At 54.9% G+C, this 19,620-nt stretch overlaps 1 protein-coding gene across 1 annotated transcript; it reads left to right on the forward strand.

The window, feature by feature from the left end:
* Positions 1-5,418: 5,418 nt before the first annotated feature.
* ZDHHC1 (zDHHC palmitoyltransferase 1) lies at positions 5,419-17,906 on the forward strand (the record flags this gene model as incomplete). The annotated part of the gene is made up of 10 exons (XM_080702714.1): positions 5,419-5,701; positions 11,363-11,538; positions 13,107-13,208; positions 13,561-13,685; positions 13,776-13,934; positions 14,142-14,254; positions 16,954-17,036; positions 17,218-17,311; positions 17,442-17,520; positions 17,623-17,906. The coding sequence occupies exons 1-10, from the start codon at positions 5,459-5,461 to the stop codon at positions 17,904-17,906; spliced, it is 1,458 nt and encodes a 485-aa protein (XP_080558840.1). The 5' UTR covers positions 5,419-5,458.
* Between the last annotated feature and the right edge of the window lie 1,714 nt (positions 17,907-19,620).

Genomic DNA, 19,620 nt, shown 5'->3' on the forward strand with positions numbered 1-19,620 from the left:
TCAGCCCTTCTCCTTCCTCTGGGCGTACATAGGCTCATCTTCCACCTTGATTTCTGGGTTATCATCTCTGCTTGACCCTAAGTTCTCCATTTTCAGATAAGAATTGAGGAGTTGCCTTGTGTTTCTGAAGATAGAGTAGCATTGATATTTATCTCATACTGAGTTTGAGTTTTATCAGTCCTAAGGACAAGAATTTAAATTACAGAGAGGTAAAGTCACTTGCATAAGGACCTACAACTGGCGCATGACAGAGCAGGAAGAGTATGTCGCTTTGAATTCGTGCTTGTGACTTACACATTCTAGAGATAGGTATGTTTTCTGTCCCTATCTGCCTATTTAGAGTACATAGCAAACCTGTTCGCCATTTTAGGGCATAGGAGATATAGAGAAGATAGCGGCAAAAGACAAAGCTGTCCTGACGTCTTGGAGAAGGCTGGTAGGAGGATCCATTCTGCATGTCCCAAGGAGAAGGGGAGAGTGTGCACTGGAGGTGGTGGTGGAAATCTAGCTCAGTAGGGCGTCCCCAGGCAGAGAAAGGGTATCTGTTCCCTGGCAATCCCAGGAGGGGCTCACAGAGCCCAGTTTGAAAATCTTTGAGGACTACCAGCCTCAGCTACTTAGTGAGGCACTCAGCAACTCAGTGAGACCTTGTTTCAAAATAAGAATAAAATAGATTGGGGATATAGCTCAGAGGTAGAGTGAGTGCTCCTGGGTTCCCATCCTCAGTACAAAAAAAAAAAAAAAAAAAAAATCTTCGAGGATTGGAGCAATGGCTATAGCCTCAGGACCAGAGAGGACCCATGACTGGAGGATTTTTTTGCTGTAGGAAATTATAAGTGCCTTCCCTGGGCATGCCCTGGAAAAGAGAAGTTCAATAAAGATCAAAATTGAAGCAGGAGCCCGGCGTGGTGGCGTATGCTTGTAATCCCAGCATTCAGGAGGCTGAGACCGGAGGATCGCGGTTCACTGACAGCCTCAGCTACTTAGTGAGGCAGGCCCTCTGCAACTCAGTGAGACCCGGTTTCAAAATAAAAAAATAAAAAATAGGACAGGGGGTGTATCTCGGAGGTCGAATGCCCCTGGGTTCCATCCGGAGACCCCCCCAAAATATCTTTTTTTTAAAAGCAGGGCGTGATGACGCACTCTTGTAATCCCAGCATTTGGGAGGGTGAGATGGAAGGATCGCAGTTCTTGGACAGCCTCAGCTACTTAGTGAGGGCATTTGCAACTCAATGAGACCCTGTTTCAAAATAAAGAATAGAAAATAGGACTGGGGGTGTATCTCGGAGGTAGAATGCCCCTGGGTTCCACCCCCAGTACTACAAAAAAAAAAAAAAATCGAAATTGAAATTTACCATCAGCCTCCCAGAAGGATTTATGCTTGATTTAAGGGCAATAAGGAAATGCGATATTCTGTGCTCTTATAGTTTACACTTTATATTATGGGGTGCCTATATTTTTAGTTGTGTGATTAATTCCTCTGTCTCCTCCTCAACCTGTAGTCTCCCTGAAGGACAGGAATCTCGTGGGTGTTCTCCATCTCCTGTCCAGTGCCTAGCACCTACTTTCATCAGAAAGTGTAGGTTGGCTGGGGTCTTCCTGAGAATGGTGATCTCTGGAGTAAATGGATGGGGGCACATTTGGGACAAGACAGGACTTCAGAAGACAAGTTGCAGACGGAGGGTGGGTGGGGAGAAACGGGTTTTCTTGGAAAAGGACTCGCTAGGAAGAGGAATGGGCGCGCCGGGGTCCCGCAGGCCCCGCCCCGAGCCCGGGTCCCGGCGCTGCGCTGCGCTGCGCGGCGCGGTTTGGCCGCTGTGGGGCGCCGTAGCCCGCGCCGTTGCCAGGGGAACGCGCCCGGCGCCGGACCGCCGAGGCCCAGCCCGCCTCCGCCTGCCGGGCCGCGCCAGCCAGCCCGCTGGACCCGGGAGGCCGCCCGCCTCAGGCCGGGATGGGGCCCCGCTCCGGGGCGCGCCGCCGCCTGGTCACGGGGATCGTGTTTGGCGCGGCGGTCTGAAGCCCGGCCGCCGGGCGCGGGGCCGAGCCTCTGCTGACCTTGGCACGGCCGCCCCGCTCGGCCGCGACGCGCGCAGGTGAGCGCCCGCCGCCGGGGTCCGCGCGGCCGGGCCGGAGCCGCCCGAACCGGCGTCCCGCTGCCCTCGACCCCAGCCCGAGCCGGCAGGTCGGCAGCCAGCGCGCACCGTGCGCCAGCCAGGGCCGCGGCCATCGCGGAGCCCGCGGGGAACCGGGGGGGAGGGGGGCGGGCGCCAGGCATCCCTGCAGTGACCTCAGGTCAGCGTGGATGCTCCGGTGATGAAACGGTGGGGTGGCCAGGCAGGGTCTGCCTTCAAAGGTGACTTCTGAGCTCAGACTTGGAGGCTGGAAAGGAGCCATCAGTGTGAGCAAGGGGTGTTTCTTGAAGAAGCCAACACAAAGACATCAGAGCACTGGTGTGGCACAGACAGGGCAAAGGCTCCCCAAAGTCCACGATGGGAGACCCAACTTTCTCCTAGCAGTTGAAGGAAACCGTTGAAGAGTTTCAAGTTTTTAACGGCTTGGCTTACGTTGGCTGCTATGGGGAAGTTAGTTGATGCCAACTTAGTCCCGCCCGTCTAGCCCTGCCTCCTGGAACTTATTTTGTCTCTCGGCTTCTGTGCCTTCCTATGTGCAAGGGGATATTGTTCTGTAGGTTGGTCGTGAGAGAAAGTGACTGGCTGTTCACATCTGAGACAAGGGCCAGAGAGGTGTATGAGAACAGTCTGAAAGGATAGGACCTACCTCAGAGTGTTGTGAGGTCGAATTAAATGAACCCGATCAAGACACTTGAAGCAGTGCCTGGCCTAGAGTAAGTGCCTGTTAAATGCTAGCGATGGCTATTATTATCCTGGAAACACTGGAGGAGAGCAGAGATGGAGGTCTGGATTAGGGTGATGGCATCAGAGACGGTAAGAAGTGGCTTCACTTCCTTTACTGAAGGCGATCAGGATTCAGATGTAGATAAGGGGTGGTCCCTACTTTTGTGGAACCGGTGGTTAGCTGTGGGAGAGGGCTCTGTAAACAGATAATCACCACAGAGACGCAGTAAGAGCACCAGTGTCGCCAAATTAGCCAGGTTCCCCCTTTTGTTGTGGTTTTCGTACTTTGCTCCCACACAACTTTGTTCTTAAAGGCTGTTTCTTGGTGGGTGTTCCCCACGGCTGGCTCCTGCAATTATAGGAGCTGATTTCCTGGTAAAAATCAACAGCCCTTGCTTCCCTTCATTGGCTTTGTTTCTGTGTCTTGTTGCCCCCCTCCCTTTTGCCCCCTTTCCTTTGCTGAACTGGGATCCCAGTTTGTAGTGGTTGCTCCAGGAAGAAAAGGGCAAGGAAATGTTTGCACACCATGTCAGCTCAGGAACATTGAGGTTTCAAGCTTTACTTGCCATAGCAACGGACCTCAGCATATTGTTTATGAGAGAGAAAGTTCTCTTTGAGAACAGTTTGGAGTTCCGGTTTATTTACTGGAATCATGTGATATATATCCTGCAGTTGAACTATAGCCACTTCTAAGACTTTTCAGATTTTTTGTGGTACTGGGGATTGAACCCAGGGGCATTCTACCTCCAAGTTACACCCTAGCCCTATTTTTTAATTTATTTTTATCACTTGGGATGGAACCCAGGGGCATTCTACCTCCGAGCTACACCTCCAGCCCTATTTTTTATTTTTTATTTTGAAACAGGGTCTCACTGAGTTGCAAAGTAGCCGAGGCTGGCAGCGAACCATAATCCTGCTGGGATTACAAGCGTGCGCCACCTATTTTTTATTTTATTTTTTATTTTTCCAGGTCTGGGGATGGAACCCAGAGGCATTCGACCTCCGAGCTACACTCCCTGCCCAATTTTGTATTCTTTGTTTTTGAAACAGGGTCTCACTGAGTTGCAAAGGGCCTCACTAAGTAGCCGAGGCTATCTGTGAACTGCGATCTTCCAGTTTCAGCCTCCCAAATGCTGGGATTACAAGCATGCGCCACCATGCCTGGCTCTATTTCTTATTTTGAAACAGATTCCACTAGGTTGCTGAGTCTTGTTATTGCTGAGGTTGGTCTTGAACCTGCGATCCTCCTATCTCATCTGTTTCAAGTACTGGGATTACAGGTGTGTGCTACCATGCCTGGCATACTTCTTAGAATTTTAAGGCCAGAGACTTTTCTGGAGAATTTTTGTTGTGGTGGTGGTGGTGGTACTGGGGATTGAACCCAGGGACGTTCTACCTCTGACCTACACCCTAATTTGTTTAAAAAATTTTTTTTTTCGGTACTGGGAATGGAACCCAGGGGTGGTCTACCTCCGAGCTACACCCCCAGCCCTATTTTTTATTCCTTATTTTGAAACTGGGTCTCACTAGGTTGCAAAGGGCCTCACAAAATGGCTGAGGCTGTCCTTGAACCTTGATCCTTCTGTCTCAGCCTCCGGAAGGCTGGGATTACAAGCGTGCTCCACCATGCCCGGCTTTTCTTAAAATTTGAAACAGGGTCTCGCTAAGTTCCTGAGGCTAGCTGTGAGCCTTTGATCCTCCTGTTTCAGCCTCCTAAGTATTGAGATTACAATCATGTGCCACCATGCCTGGACCCATGGAGAATTTTAATAAATTAAGTATTTACCCCCCAAAATCTTTTATGAATAACTTTTTGCACTATAAAATAATGTACACAATTAAACGTATTCTCTCTAGCTTCCCTTTATGTGGTTAAAATTAGGCATCTGTTAGATCTTGGTGAAAATTATTTCAAAAGCAGATCCTGCTGGGTGTGGTGGCATATGCTGGTAATCCCAGTACATGAGAGGCTGAGACAGGAGGATCACAGGAACTAAAGAGGAACTCTCTCCTCTTGTGTGTTGGCGCTTCCGGGCCAGGGAACCTCAGGCAGCCCTTCTGAGGCGCAGGGCAAGAGGTCCAGTCCTAGAGAGGTTATGTGTTTGCTGAGGGCCAGAGGCCATATCCCCCATTTGAACACCCCCACTCCCTGTTTACTAGAAGAGGATAAGGAGGCCCTCTCTGACACTTATATTTGGAGCTCAGGAAGGAGGTGAGTAATCCTGACAGAATCAGACTGTGTTCTCATCGCTCTGGCTCCAGCCTGATATTGTTACCAGATGAGAACATGTCTTATTGGGTTTCACTCTGATGGCTGTAGACACAGAGTACTTTGAGTAACAGGCAACCATACAGTGCCCTAAGCAAATCCCAGATCCTACTACCTTGGCTTGGCTGGGCTGGGGACAAAGGTTGCTCTGGAGATGTGGGATGGTGCTACTGCCATCCTCCCCAAGAGCTTCTCCACGGGCTGGGTCGCCAGGTTCCCTGCGGAGTAGCTAGGAGGGGGTTCACATCCCAGCACTCTCCCTGCTAAAATCTGGCTGCAGACTTGGCCCTTGGCCTCCTCTGGCTAATGCTCTCTACCCTTTCTCCCTCTGGAGATGAACATCTGCAACAAGCCCTCCAACAAGACGGCGCCCGAGAAGAGCGTGTGGACGGCGCCTGCGCAGCCCAGCGGGCCCTCCCCGGAGCTGCAGGGCCAGCGCTCCCGCCGCAACGGGTGGAGCTGGCCCCCTCATCCACTCCAGATTGTGGCCTGGCTGCTGTACCTCTTCTTTGCTGTGATTGGCTTTGGGGTCCTTGTTCCCCTCCTGCCTCACCACTGGGTACCTGCTGGCTATGCTGTATCCTTGGGAAAGTGTTGGAAGGGTGGAAGGTAGAGACCTGAAGCTAGGCCGAGCCCCAGGAAGCACAGGGTGGGGCAGAGCAGGGGGCTCGCCCCTCCTCTGGTAGGATGAGTGGACAGCTGTAAAGTGCCTTGGAGCCTTGGGGGTCTTACCGTCTGAGATGCCACAGGAGCCTTGAGAGAGACCCTTAGAGCTTCAGGCTGACTGTGCCCAGAGACAAACAAATGGCAAAAGAGGGAGTAATTATTCCATTTGCGAAAGAATTTGTTATGGTAAGGTTCTTTTACATACTAAGTTTCCTAGTACATTAAAAATGTGTGGGCTTTTTGTTGTTGGTTTGGTTTGGGTGGGGATTGAACATAGAGTCATTCTGCCTGAGCTATACCCCTAGCCTCCAGCCCTTTTAATTTTTATTTTTTATTTACTTTTTTGTGGCAGTAGGGATGGAACCCAGGGGCTCTGGGCTTGCTAAGTTGCTGAGGCTGGCCTTGACCCTGCAATTCTCCCCTTTTAGTCTCCCAAGTATTAGGATTACCAGTGTGTGCCACTTGCTTGGCTTAAATGTGATTTTATTTACACACAGATTATTTTGCTGTGGCCAGACTTTTTACAAGCTCACTGGTTTTGCACATCAGGTCCTTTTCAGAGTGAGGACACATGTGACAAGAGGTGGTGTCGAGATGACCTAGAAGCTCCCAGGCACAGTGACAAACATGGACTTGGCCTGAGCCCACCAGTGTGACTGTCCGCCCTGTCCACAACCCCCAGAAGAGAGCACAAGGCTACAGCAGGTCTGGTGCTCTGTCTGGAGCATTCCCGGGTGTGTTCCATGAAGAACAGACTGGGGGAAGGAGTACAGGGGCAAAATTGAGAGCTCATAGACTCAGCAGTCCAGAGTGTTTTTTGTTTAATCCATCCAGAGCAGCGCATGACTGAGCAGCTTCTCCATCTCTCTAGGTCTCAGCCTTTTCTGTGTGTGTGTGTGTGTGTGTGTGTGTGTGTGTGTGTGTGTGAGAGAGAGAGAGAGAGAGAGAGAGAGAGAGAGAGAGAGAGAGAGAGAGAGAGAGAACGAGAACAGGGACTGAACCTCCAATCTATACTCACAGCATTTATTTATTTATTTATTTATTTATTGTGGTAGTGTTGGGGATTTAATCCAGGGGCATTCTACCTCCCAGCTACACCCCCAGCTCTATTTTATTTTTTTATTTGAAACAGTCTCACTAGGTTGCTGAGAATCTCACTAAGTAGCTAAGACTGGTCTTGAACCTGCAGTCCTCCTGTATCAGCCTCCCCAATACTGCGATTACAGGCGTGTACCACCGTGTCTGGCTCAGCCTCCTAGCACATTAGGATGTGCTACTCAGTGAGCACCCGGAGGCATAGCCATTTATGTGAGCCTATTCTCTTGGGATCAGGAGACTGCAGAACCCTGGGCTGGTGAGTGACAAGGGAGGCGGAGGAGAGGGACTGTGGAGAAAGTTGCAGCCTCAGATACCAGCAGTGTCTTGAGGGTTTCCTAGATCACTAGAGCCCAAGGCCTGGTTATCAGCTATATGAACAGAAAACCGGCCACACTTTCCCTGAGACGACCAACAGACCTTAGTGCAATTAAGCGGAGTGCTTCATAGGATATTTTTTTCTGTGGTCTGGAGTGGATACATCCCTCTCTCTGTATTACCTGGATTTCCATCAGGATACTTGTGAAGCCAGATTAATAAATGCGTGGTTTGGAATAAGCAGAATCAGCAAATAACATTAAAAAAAGAAGAAACTTGTATTCAGGGAGCACTTTAAGTGCTAAATACTGTCAGTCTCTTATCTCATCTGATCCACATACTAATCCTGTCAGGAATGAAGACAGGATGAGGATTTCCTGAGGTCACACAGCTGTACCATGAGCCAGCAGGGCTGCTTTGAGGGTCGAGTCTTCTCCACGTCCACTGCCCATCCCTGTGGGCCCCTTGGAGGCTCCAGAGCCACCTGGCCTGGCCAGGGCTGTATGGCTCTCTCCCTCCCATGAGCACCTCCTCCTCTCTGCATTTCCTCTCAAGGGCCCCGAGGAATGATGGAGCCCATAGGTATGTGTGCCATGTACTTACTGTGGGCATAGAACGGCCCTACATAAAAAATAAAATAGGGGTGGGGGGAAAACTTGGATACAGAGTGCCCCTGAGTTCAGTCCCCAGCACCACATACATACACACACACAAACCCTCAAGTGGCTCCTTTCTGCCTTACAAATGAGGTTCAGGGTCCTTGTATGGCCTTGGAGGCTCTCCAAATCTGGACTTTGCCTGTCTCTCAGCTTCCTCTTATATCACTTCCCCTATTCTCCTCTGTTTTGACAACACTGGTCCCTGTCTAGAAGCCCCTCCCTTCTCTCCCATTCCCAACACCCAGCTAGGTCAGAGGTGAAGAATTTGTAGCCCATGGGCCAATCTGGTCTGGTCTGTGGATTTTGCAAAAACCAAGGGGTAACTACCACCTAGAATGCACAGTTCTCATTCTACAGGTTTATTTTGAAAATTATTTATTTCCTTAATATTTAAATAAATACTGAGATATCTTGCTGGGCATGGTCATGTATGCTTGTAATCTCAGTATTTGGGAGGCTGAGACAGGAGTATCATAGTCAGCCTCAGCAATTTAGTGAGGCCCTTCCCAACTTAGTGAGGCCCTTTGCAATTTAGTGAGACTTTGTTTCAAAATAGAAACATTACTGGGTGTGGTGGCACAGGTTTATAATCCCCAGTTTGGGAGGCTGAGACAGGAGGATCACACAGGTTCAAAGCCAGCCTCAGCTACTCAGTGAGGTTCTCAGCAACTTAGTGAGATCCTGTTTCCAAATTAAATATAAAATAGATCTGGGAGTATAGCCCAGAGGTAGAAAGCCCCTGGGTTCCAACCCCAGTATCACCAAAATAAAAAACAAAATAGAAACATAAATGCCTGGTGTGGTGGCCCAGCTTGTAATCCCCGTGCTTGGGAGGCTGAGACAGGAGGATTACACAGGTTCAAATCCAGCCTCAGCTACTTAGTTAGGCCCTGTTTCCAGATAAAATATAAAAAAATAGATCTGTGAGTATAGCCTGGAGATAGAAAGCCTCTGGGTTCCACCCCCAATATCACCAACAAAACAAAACAAAACATAAATATAGGACTGAGGAGCCCAGAGTGGTGGTACAGGCTTGTAATCCCAGCATTTGGGAGATGGAGACAGGAGGAGCGAGGTTCGTGATCAGTCTCAGCTACTTAGGTCCTTTGCAACTCAGTGAGACCCTGTTTCAAAATAAGGAATAAAAAATAGGGCTGGGAGTGTAGCTCAGAGATAGAATGCCCCTGGATTCCATCCCCAGTAACACACACACACACACACACACACACACACACACACACACGAATAAGAAAAAAAATAGGGCTGAGGGAATAGCTTGGAGGTAGACTGCCTCTGGATTCCATCCCCAGACCAAAAATAAATAAATAAATAAATAAATAAATAAGAGATATCTCACATAAAAACTGAGATTTCTAGTTCTGTTTGAAAAGCCACAGTCTGGCAACACAGCCCTTGTTCTTGTCTAACAACGATGAGCTGGAAGCACACATCAGCCGCTCCCTCAGTTGGAAACTTGTGTGTTCCCAGTAGTCCCAGTCCCCAGCCAGGCCCCTTCCTTTTCACATTACCTGCCAGGGCCGTCTGTTCCTCTCCAAGTCTCAGCTGAGATAATACTCCTCAGGGAGGCCTTCCAGGCCCCTTCAGACCAGATGAGGTTGCTCAGTCACAGACTCATGTACTCCCATGAACTTTCTTCATTGTAATTGACCTGTTATTTGGTTAATACCTGTGTGTTCCACCAGACTGAAGGCTCCTCAGGGCTAGAGACCACATCTGACTAAGGCCGGCCATATCCCTCAGTGCCTGGCACAAAGACCTGAGTAAACAATTGAATGAATGAACGAGGGGTGTGCAGGAGAGGTGTTGGAGCAGGCAGGAAGCTAAATGTTTGCCCACCTGGAGTGTCTAAGAGAGGCTAGAATGGTGAGAGGCAGTGGTTGGCAGCACTGGAGAGGTTTGAGAGGAGCCAGAGCCAAAGGGGCCTTGGCCCAGAGCTGAGGCATGAGCGTCACCCCGAGGGCCATTGAGAGCCCTGTAGGAGTTTAAGCAGGGAGGGCCTTAGGTTTAAACTTTTTTTTTTTTTTTTTGTACTAGGGATTGAACCCAGGGGCATTCTACCTCTGAGCTACACCCTTAGCCTTATTTTTCATTCTCTATTTTTTTTTTTTTTTTTTGGTGGTACTGGGGTTCCTGGAAGCCCTTCTACCTCCGGGCTACACTCCCAGACCTATTTTTACATTTTCATTTTTGGAAACAGGGTCTCCTAAGCCAGCGCGCGTGGCTGGCTTCGAACCTGCGCGATCCTCCTGTCTCCGCCTCCCAAGCGCGGGGATTACAAGTGTGCGCCACCACGCCCGGCTTTCATTCTCTATTTTGAAACAGGGTCTCTCTGAGTTGCAGAGGGCCTCACTAAGTAGCTGAGGCTGACAACGAACCTGGATCCTCCTTTCTTAGCTACCCAAGTACTGGGATTACAAGTGTGCACCACCATGCTTGGCTTAGGCTTAAGCTTTCAAAAGCTCATGCTGTGACCATGTGAGGGGGATACTCAAGGGAGTACAGACTGGAGGGGTAGAAAGGGGAGGCTTTTGATTGAACTAGGCAAGAGGTAAAGACCTGACCCATGGCAGTGGCCACAGGGAGAGAGGTTAGTGGTAGCCAGATGTCTGTGTCTTCCAGCTATGGTATAGCACATTGGTTGGAGCCTGATTCATGCACAGAAAGGAATTTGGCTACTGGGAAGGAGAAGAAAGGAAGTTGGATGGCTGATGGAAGATGAATGATGGAGGGATGATGTCTGCCTGGCTAGTAAGGGTATGGATGGAGGACCATAAGGGGGTAGAAGGAAAGAGGGAAGGAAGGTAGACGGCTGCCTGTGTGGGAAATTTTGGTGGATTTTCAGTCAGACTTTACAGTAAGTCGTCAGCACACTTGCATGCATCTCTTGTTCTGGCCCAGGCACTGAGCAGCCAGGTTCTGGGAGGGCTGTGTTTTGGCTCCAGGAGTTAGCCGTGCTGCTCCTGGCCAGAGCCCAGACACTGATCCCAGGGCTTCCAGTGCCTGGTCTCCAGGTTGGACAGGGGCAGCGAGTGGGTGAGCCTCTGTCTGCAAGTGATTCTCCATCTGACCTCAGCTGCTGAAAGTAGATGGCTACATCCTTCCTGGAACTGACTTCCTGTGAAAGCAAGATAAGCTCAGAACTTCAACTGTAGTTCCTGGACCTTAGCAGACGATGTCTTTCAGTCTTACTTCACCATCTGGAATCTGAAGCCAGAAACTACCCTAGGTGAGACCAGCCAAGACCTGTACCAGCCAGGCCCTGTGGTCAGGTCCCTCCAGGGACAGCAGCAAGCAGTGCCAGGCTGTGAGCTCCATGGCCAGGTGGTCCTTCTCCTCCTTTCTGTGGGCACATGGGTCTGCTGGAGGGCTGGAGCAGGAGGTGGCACACGTAGTCTGCACAAAGGGTGCAGTGTGGTGGTCAGGAAGGGGCAGGGCTTCCATCCAGCAGTGTGGAGTGAGTCTTTAACTTGCTGGGCCAGTTCATGGGCATCATCTTTGTTGGCCACCTCGTGGTGCACCTGACTGCAGTCTCCATCGACCCAGCAGATGCCAACGTGCGGGACAAGAGCTATGCAGGCCCCCTGCCAGTCTTCAACCGCAGCCAGCACGCACACGTCATTGAGGACCTGCACTGCAACCTGTGCGATGTGGACGTGTGAGTGCGTGTGTAAGAGTATGTGTAGGACATGTGTGCCTGGAGGTCTGCCAGTGCGGTCGGGGCAGCACGGGGGGCATGCGGGGGCTTCACCGCCATGCAGATGCCTCAGAACCCTTGTGTCCTGTGGAGTGACTGCGAACGTCCCTGAGGAGTGAGGCGAGGTGATCGGATTAGATGAGGAATGGCATACATCAGTTAAAGTAGAAACATTCGCCACTGCCACAGATTTTTTTTTTTTTTTTTTGGTGCTGGGGATTGAACCCAAGGTGTTCTACCTCTGAGCTACACCCCCCAGTCCTATTTATTTATTTTGAAACAGGGTCTCACTAAATTGCTGAGGCTGCCTGCAAACCTGCGATCCTCCTGTCTCAGCCTCCCAAGTACTGGGATTACCACGCCCAGCTCTGGCTCACATATTTCTAATGACTAACTCTGTTCTTGATGCCCCTGGATAGGGGCAGGAGGGGAGCTAACACTTGAACATCTGTGCTGGGCACTGACAGTCTGCCTGCCAGGTGGGCAGGAGGCCGGCCTAAAGTCCCACAGCTACTGAGCAGCAGAGCCAGGGTCAAAACCTTGCCCTGCCCCTCAGAGATTTTGTTATTCTTCGTTGCCCATGGGGAGTCTGAGGCCCCAAATAGGCCGAGTGACTTGCTGCAGGTCATGAGGCTAGTGAGGAGAGGAGTCAGACTGTGGAGCCCCCTCCCCCTAGCTGGTCCCAGTGTTCCCTCCCTCCCATCTTCTGGAGCTTCCCAGCCTCAGGTGGGGTGAGGAATGGGTGACACCCAGGGCCAGCTTCCCACTTGGAGTCCAGAGACCCAGGCAGCCTGTTATAAGGGGTCTGTGTGCAGGAACCTGAAAGCCCACGGCATTAAGGCGCTGAGGACTTGGGTACCAGGCCATCCTGTCATCCTGGCTGCACCTGTCAGCGGTTCTGAGCAGCTGCTCTGGTGATTGCTGTCCCTTGCAGGCCCCCCAGCCCAGCAGAGGAGTCAAGCCCTACCCTTCCACAGTGCTTTGGGCCTTCCCTGGTGCCTCTTGGGCCTGGGAGACTTGCATCCTAACGGGGTCTCACCCATCTGACCCATTGCCTCGAGCTCTGTTAGTGCCCACCCAGATGGCAGCCTGCTCTTCTTTTGGCATCCTTTCCTTTAGCCCACACAGACTGAGGGTTTTCTGGAGGAATGCCTAGGATGGGCCGCCCTATTGCTTCTACTGGGGCCTCTCCTGCATCTGTTGGCCTGGCGCAGGGGTCCTTGCTTGCACGGGAAGCCTCTTTTTCATTTCCTACGACCATCACGTGGGTGCTTAGTCCCAGAGCACGACCCCCTGCTCCTGCTTCCGAGGTCCTCCAGCTCTTCGAAAGCACCGCCCTTTTCAGGGGCTGTGCCCCGCAGTTCCGCCAGAGGGCGCGCGCGCTCCTCACCTGCGTACTCCTCGGTGGGTGGAGGCGCCTGGTGGAGAATAGGGCTCCTGGCCTGGCACTGTGGTGTTTATATCGACTGCCCTTGAGCTGGGACGGTGGGGTCCACCGATCATGACCATGCGGTGCCTTCTGCCCGCAGGAGCGCTCGCTCCAAGCACTGCGGCGCCTGCAACAAATGCGTGTGCGGCTTCGACCATCACTGCAAGTGGCTCAACAACTGTGTGGGCGAGAGAAACTACTGGTGAGCCGCCGGGCTTCAGTGCAGGGGTGGTGCGGGCCTGGGGCAAGTCTGGGTGTGTGAGCCCCGGCCTTGCAGACTGCTTGTGAGGCAAGGAAGGGGAACTTCAGGACCTCGGAGCCCAGTGTGCATCCTTGTGCTGCTCTGAGGGTGATGCTCCTGGGCTGGGTGCCACTGAGACGGCTGAGGAGGTTCTTGCCGCCATCTGCAGTGTTGCCCTTTGACTCTGGCTTCTGAGAAGTTGGGGCGGTGGGGCCATGGGCCAGGCTCCCAACTCAGCCTTGGGCCCTCTGAGCTCTTGGCCCTTACTAAGCTGGAGCTCCTGGGTGCTGACAGCTCACCTTGGCTGGGCCAGGCTCTTTCTACACAGCGTGGCATCTGCCTTACTGGGTGTCCTGCTCCTGGTGCTGGTGGCCACTTATGTCTTTGTGGAGTTCTTTGTCAACCCCATGCGGCTGCGTACCAACCGACACTTTGAAGGTCAGTTTGGGCCCCAGGCCCGCTGCCCGCCGTCTCCAGGGTCTGTTCTGGTCCCAGCCCTGGTTGAACACGGCCGCTTGTGCCTTGCAGTCCTGAAGAATCACACAGATGTGTGGTTTGTGTTCTTGCCGGCTGCCCCCGTGGAGACCCAGGCTCCTGCCATCCTGGCCCTGGCTGCCGTGCTCATCCTTCTTGGCCTGTTCTCCACAGCCATGCTCGGCCACCTGCTCTGCTTCCACATTTATCTCAGTAAGTGCCTCCCACACCTGCCTCAACCGAGGCAGGCACCTCACTGGGCCATCCATGCCCCTTCCCAGTTCTGGCTCTCTGTAGGCCTGGTCTCACCCGTGGCTTAGTATGCGTGGGGACAGGTTTCAGTGGGCCTGGGTGCCGTCCCTTTCCCCTCTGAGTTCCAGCGCCCCCCCTCGCCACTGAGCCCTCTCTTCCCCTCCCCAGTGTGGCACAAGCTCACCACCTATGAGTACATCGTGCAGCGCCAGCCACCACAGGAGGCAAAGGGGGCCCAGAGAAAGCTCAAGTCGTGCCCCCCCAAGATGCGGCCCATTCAGGTACAGAGGTGGCCCAGAGGTCTGAGGGGCAGGAGTGGGCCTGGGTGTGTGTGTGTGGATGTGCAGTGAGAGCCGAGGAGGAGGCAAGGGAACTCTGCAGCTGCGCACAGCATTGGAGTAGGGGTGCTGGGGCAGCAGGGTCCATCCTGTGCCGGGCACACGATGCCGTGTGCAGAGGGAGCCTGCATTTCTGTGATTCCGTGTGTGTGCGTGACCAGGCTCCAGGCCTGTGCTGCAGGAGTGGAGCGTGGGCAAGCGGGAGCCTGGATGCAGGCAGGTTGGGGGATGCAGAAAAGAGAGAGATGGACTGACGACTGGGTCAGTGATTGCATGGCAGGAAGATCCATCAGCTTTCTCCTTCTGTGACCTTGAGCCCTTCCGCTCATCTGCTCATTATCCGTAAGATAGGTGCTGTGGCTAGTGTGTTTTGAGATGAGCACACTGAGACCTAGGAAGGTTAACTAGAAGCTGGGTCTGGGAAGAGTAAAGGTCTCTGCACACTGAAGGAGGAGCCCTCTAGCCTAGGCTCTGGCCTGGCCAGCCCAGCTGGTGACCAGCCTATCCCCATTCCCACGCCATGGCTTCCTGAGGTCAGCAGCTGGGGGTGGAGGTGATCCAGTCCTCAGAGCCCCTAGGGACCGGGAAGGAAAGGGGCCCAAGCCAGTTTTACTGGCAAGGCTGAGCCTCAGTTCTGGATCCTCATGGCAACTGGACACAAACACAGGCTGGTGGGCGGGTTGGAAAGGGCTGGGGACCCCGCCTCCCAGTTCTTCCTGCCAGGCTGGACCCTCCGCGCGGGCCAGGTTATAGGAGTGCTGGCCGTTGCGGACCCCCTGCCACATCACCACATAGTTGCCCTGGTGCTGGGCAGTGACCTGTGGAAACACTGGCGGCATCCTGAGTAGTGACATCCCATCCCCACGTCACAGAGGAGCCTGAGGCTTGAGCAGCAGGCAGGAGACTATCACGCTTCATGGCAGCTACCTTTGACCATGGGATGCCCAGACGCCAGGCTCCTTGCCTTTGCCCTGCTTAGGCTTCCAGGCCAAAGGAGGCGGCAGCAAGAACACTGGACATCTGTTCTGTTCACCTGCAAATGATTTGAGGGAGGCCTAGCCGGGAGTTGCCAGGGCATGTCCTTTTACAGAGGAGGGCTGAGGTGCCAGGCTGCCATCGGCAATGTGCAATGCCTGAGGGCTCTGAAGGAGGAGCCTGAGTGAGGACCACTGAGGAGAGGAGGGTGGTCTGAGTGCCAGGCATACCCTGGAGACACTTTGAGACTTCTTCAGATGGCTGGGGCCTGCATCCTGTGCTGTAGATTAGGCTCTGCCTCTCTCTCTGCTGGGCCCAGAAGGGGTGTCAAGTCCACTCTGGGGAGGAAGAGATGTGGGGGATGTGGGGTGGGGTGGTACACCTGCAATCCCAATTACTTTGGAGGTCAGTTGAAACAGGATTGAGAGTTTCAGGCCAGACTGAGCAACTTAGACCCTTGTCTCAAAAATAATAAATAATAAGAAAAAAAAAAAGGAAGCAAGGGGGGATTGCCTGAGGTTCCAATTCCTGTGGCTGGCCTCTGATCCCTGGCCCTGGGCCCCTGCTTAGGCAGGCACACTCCCAGACCTCTCCCCAGAAGGTCAGCCTGGGGGCAGAGGTTGGGTACAGGGGCCCTTGGTCTTGCACCTGTGCAGCCAGCCCGCAACTGGCTGGGCTCTGTTCCCATCCCCCAAATCTGCCAGGCTCCAGCCAGCAGTCTCCCCGCCCCCACCCAGCAGGAATGCGGGAGGGGCCCCTCTCCAGAGCCGTTGCCCCCAAACATAGGCTTGTTTTAGAGACGGCGTTGCTGTTACAATGTCCTCTCCACATTAGTCAGGACGCCTCGGTATCCATGGAAACGGCTGCGGATCAGGCGACAGCAGTCCGGGTGCTCGTCTCCGGTCGGACTCTGGCCCCGCCCTGCGCCCTCCGCGCCACGCCCTTCCCTGGCTGGGCTCTTTCCCGGCTTTTGTTACCTCCTGCCGCCCCCACGGGTGTAGCTGGCGAGCCCTCCTCGTGCAGGGGCGCAGGCCTGGCCGAGCTGAGGATCTCAAGGCTCCTTCGCTTTCGGCAGTTGCATCTGCTGCCCTCGGGGTCCTTGTGAGGACCAGAGACTAGAGCTGGATGGGAGCTGTGACACTGTTAACGTCGTCCATTGCCTTTCCCTCTCCGGGAGCGGGCGGTGGAGCAGACCAGACTGTGAAGGAGAGTGTGGCACGCCCAGCCCCGGCTCAGCCTCGGCGCACACTGCTGCCTGTGAACAGCTGCGTGGTCTCCCAGCCAGGCCACGACTAGGCTCAGAAGCTGGAGCCCTGGCTGGGGCCAGGAGCAGGAGAGGGCAGCCTGAGCGCCTCTTCTCAACCAGGCCCTGGCTGAGCAGCTCTAGCCTGGAGGGCTGAGCCTTCCTGGAGGAGATGCAGTTTGACTAGATGAAGTGAGACCTGGGGATGGGGTAAGATGCAGAGGTGGGTGCTCTGAGCCATATCCTGCAGAGGGGTTTCCCCAGCACAACTGTGTGGGGAAGGCAGCCCCAGACCCATAGGACTAGGCCTAGACCTCCCAGAGGTCAGTGAGAGCCTCTGCTGTTGGGCACTGGGTGGGCTCCCGAAAGGAGGCCCGGAACCCACACCTGACTTCCAGTTTTCCTGAGCCCCCCACCTTCCCAGGAGATGGAGTTCTACATGAGGACCTTCAGCCATGTGCGCCCAGAGCCCCCCGGCCAGTCCAGGCCAGTGGCGGTCCATGCTAAGTGAGTGTCTGGGCCTGTCATTAGCAAGGCAGGGCCCCTGGAGGTGGGAGGAAGGGGTAGGCAGGCGTGGCCCTGCGGGGTGGGGGGGAATCAGTGCCCCTGTCTGTCCCCTGCTGGGAGGGAGCTCCATCAGGGAGGGATATGGACCAGCACTGAGCTTGCCCTCCGGCTCTTCCTTCAGCCCATCCCGGTTTCTTGCCACTCAAGGCCAAGTAGATCCTCCACGGCCCTCCTCCTCAGACACGCTGGCCCAGCCTCCTGGGATCCGACCCCAGGTAGGAGGGGCTGGACTTGGCCCTCTGACCAGGTGGAGGGAGATGGATAAGAAGACTGTCCTGCGCATGCCTGCTGTTGTAGGCCATGTGGGGTCTGGGGAAACAGCCCCCAGATTCACTGTCTCTGCAGAAAAAGAGGACGCGGCGGATGTATAAAGTGCCAAGGTCTGGGATCTTGGACCCAGCGTCCCCACTGCCCAGGCTGCGGGGTGAGCGCCCCGTCTGTCTGGGCCCTGCTCAGGGAGCTCCGGGGGAAGGGGAGGCAGAGCCCAAAGCTGCAGCCGAGGGCTCACTTCCCTTATACCATGCAGGGACCCGGGACCCGGGCCACAGCTCCAGCTCTTACACGGATTCCGCCAGTACCAGCCCGGTGCACGCCGCGGGTCCTGCAGGCGCCTACCACTCGGCGTCAGCTGAGTCTATGGATGAGATTCCAGTGGCGCAGACGCGCCTGGGCAGCGCCGCCCTGGCCGGCCCCGCGGGCGACGGCTGCGAGCCGAGGTTGGCGTGGCCGGCGCGTGCCCCCGCGGTTTTCGTGAGCCCTAGCAGCGGCGAGCCCGGGACGCGGGGCGGCTGGGAGGGCGGCCTGCCTTAGCCGCGCGGAGAGGCAGGAGGCGAAGAGCGGCCGGCCCGACTCTATGCAACACCCCACCCTCGCCGCACCGAATGCACTTTAGGGGCCCCAAGGGACTCAGCAATATCCGCCCCACCGGCCCTGATGCTCCAATAAACTTTTTTTTTTTTTAATGCTTTTCGGACTTCGTGTTTTATTAACGGCAAGAGGCCTTGAGCCTTCCGAGGGGTCAGGTTGTCATGGCGGTGCGCGAGGACCCCAAGCGCTCTACGGGGCTCGCGGCCCACGATAGGATCTGCACTTGGAGACGGAGGGGGAAGCAGGTTTTGGGCTCCGGAGGCAGCAGCAGGAGCAGAGGCTGCGAGGCGAGGCGGGAGTGAAAGCGGGTGGCCGGGCTGGAAAACGTGATCCGCTCTCTGCCATCTTCCTCCCAATGCTCCGGGATCTGGACCCTACCCGGGAATAGGCGGGAGTTGTAGAGCAGGGACCACACACTCTGGACAGCTGTGGTGTTGAGCCGGCCATGGCTCCTGTCGCTCTCCTCACCCGCTCCAGCTTCCAGCCAGCCTCAGGCTGGCGCTCTGAGAAACTGGCGGCTGGGCCCTTGGGGCTCTGGGCTGCGCCCAGGATGGGGAGCGGTTTCCCGTCGGGGCCGTCGGAGGACGCCAGCCCCGCGGAGCCGGACTCGTGCGCCCGAGGACCGCGCGCTGGGGGAGGGGCGGGCGCGCGGCCCGAGAGCGGATGGGGCGGGCCTGGGGGCGGGGCCAGCGTGACCTTGGTCACTCTCCCGCCGAGACAGCTTCGGGGGTGGGACTCTCTGTCTCTATGGAGACCGAGAAACAGGGGATAATACCGCGGAGCCGCCCGGGCTGCAGTCCCGCCCGGGAGCCGGCAGGGAGCGGAGCTGCGGAGCCGCCTGGTCTCCCGCATCTGTCGGTCCAGTCCTGTGTCCTTCTGTCCATCTGAACGCTGCAGGAGCAGCCACGAGATAGAAGCCGGTAGGAGACCCGAACAGCGACCACCCTACCTACCTAACCAGTATCCTGCACAGAGAGGGGTGGTGGGAGAGCCTCGGATGGTATGGAGCCAGGACACCCGCTGAGCTGCCCTGCCCTGGCCCCAGGGTTCCACCCCAGCCCCCACCGCCTTGCTCGGGTGATTGATGACTCCAGCTGTCCCCGCAGGAGCAGACGGGTGGCCTCAGTTCAGGGGCGTGTCCAACCCATTCAGGGCCTGCAGACCCCCTGGCCCCTGCCTGTGACTCTTCACCTGAACAGCCCAGAGATTGCCAACAATCCATCTTCCCGCAGATAGGAGCAAGCACTGGATGCAGGACCCGCCTAGTTCCATGGCACCCAAGCTCCTTGACATTATCACCCTTGGTGAACCAAGTGCAGGGGCTGGGACCCCTGTGGGAGGCCGCACCTAGGGAGAGGGAGGCGCAGTGCAGTGACCGGCTCTGGTCCCGCAGAGGTCCTTGCAGTGTGGGGGCTCTGGGTGCTAATAGTTCTGCACCTTAGGCATGGATGGGTGAGGATGACCAGTGTTCAGCTCAGCAGTGGTGAAAGGGGGGAGCTGGGCAGGGGTGTAAGCTGTGGTCACTGGAGGCTTTTGTATAAGAGGAAGAGTTAAAGATGGCTGAGATTGAGGGTGTGGCAGGGTGGGGGAGGAAATCTAATCATAGTACCTGGAAGTCTGTAGATGCCAGTGGGCGTTCTGGACACTGGGGGCTTCA

This window comes from Muscardinus avellanarius (assembly GCF_963383645.1).
Source record: "Muscardinus avellanarius genome assembly, chromosome: 10".
Classification (NCBI taxonomy): domain Eukaryota; kingdom Metazoa; phylum Chordata; class Mammalia; order Rodentia; family Gliridae; genus Muscardinus; species Muscardinus avellanarius.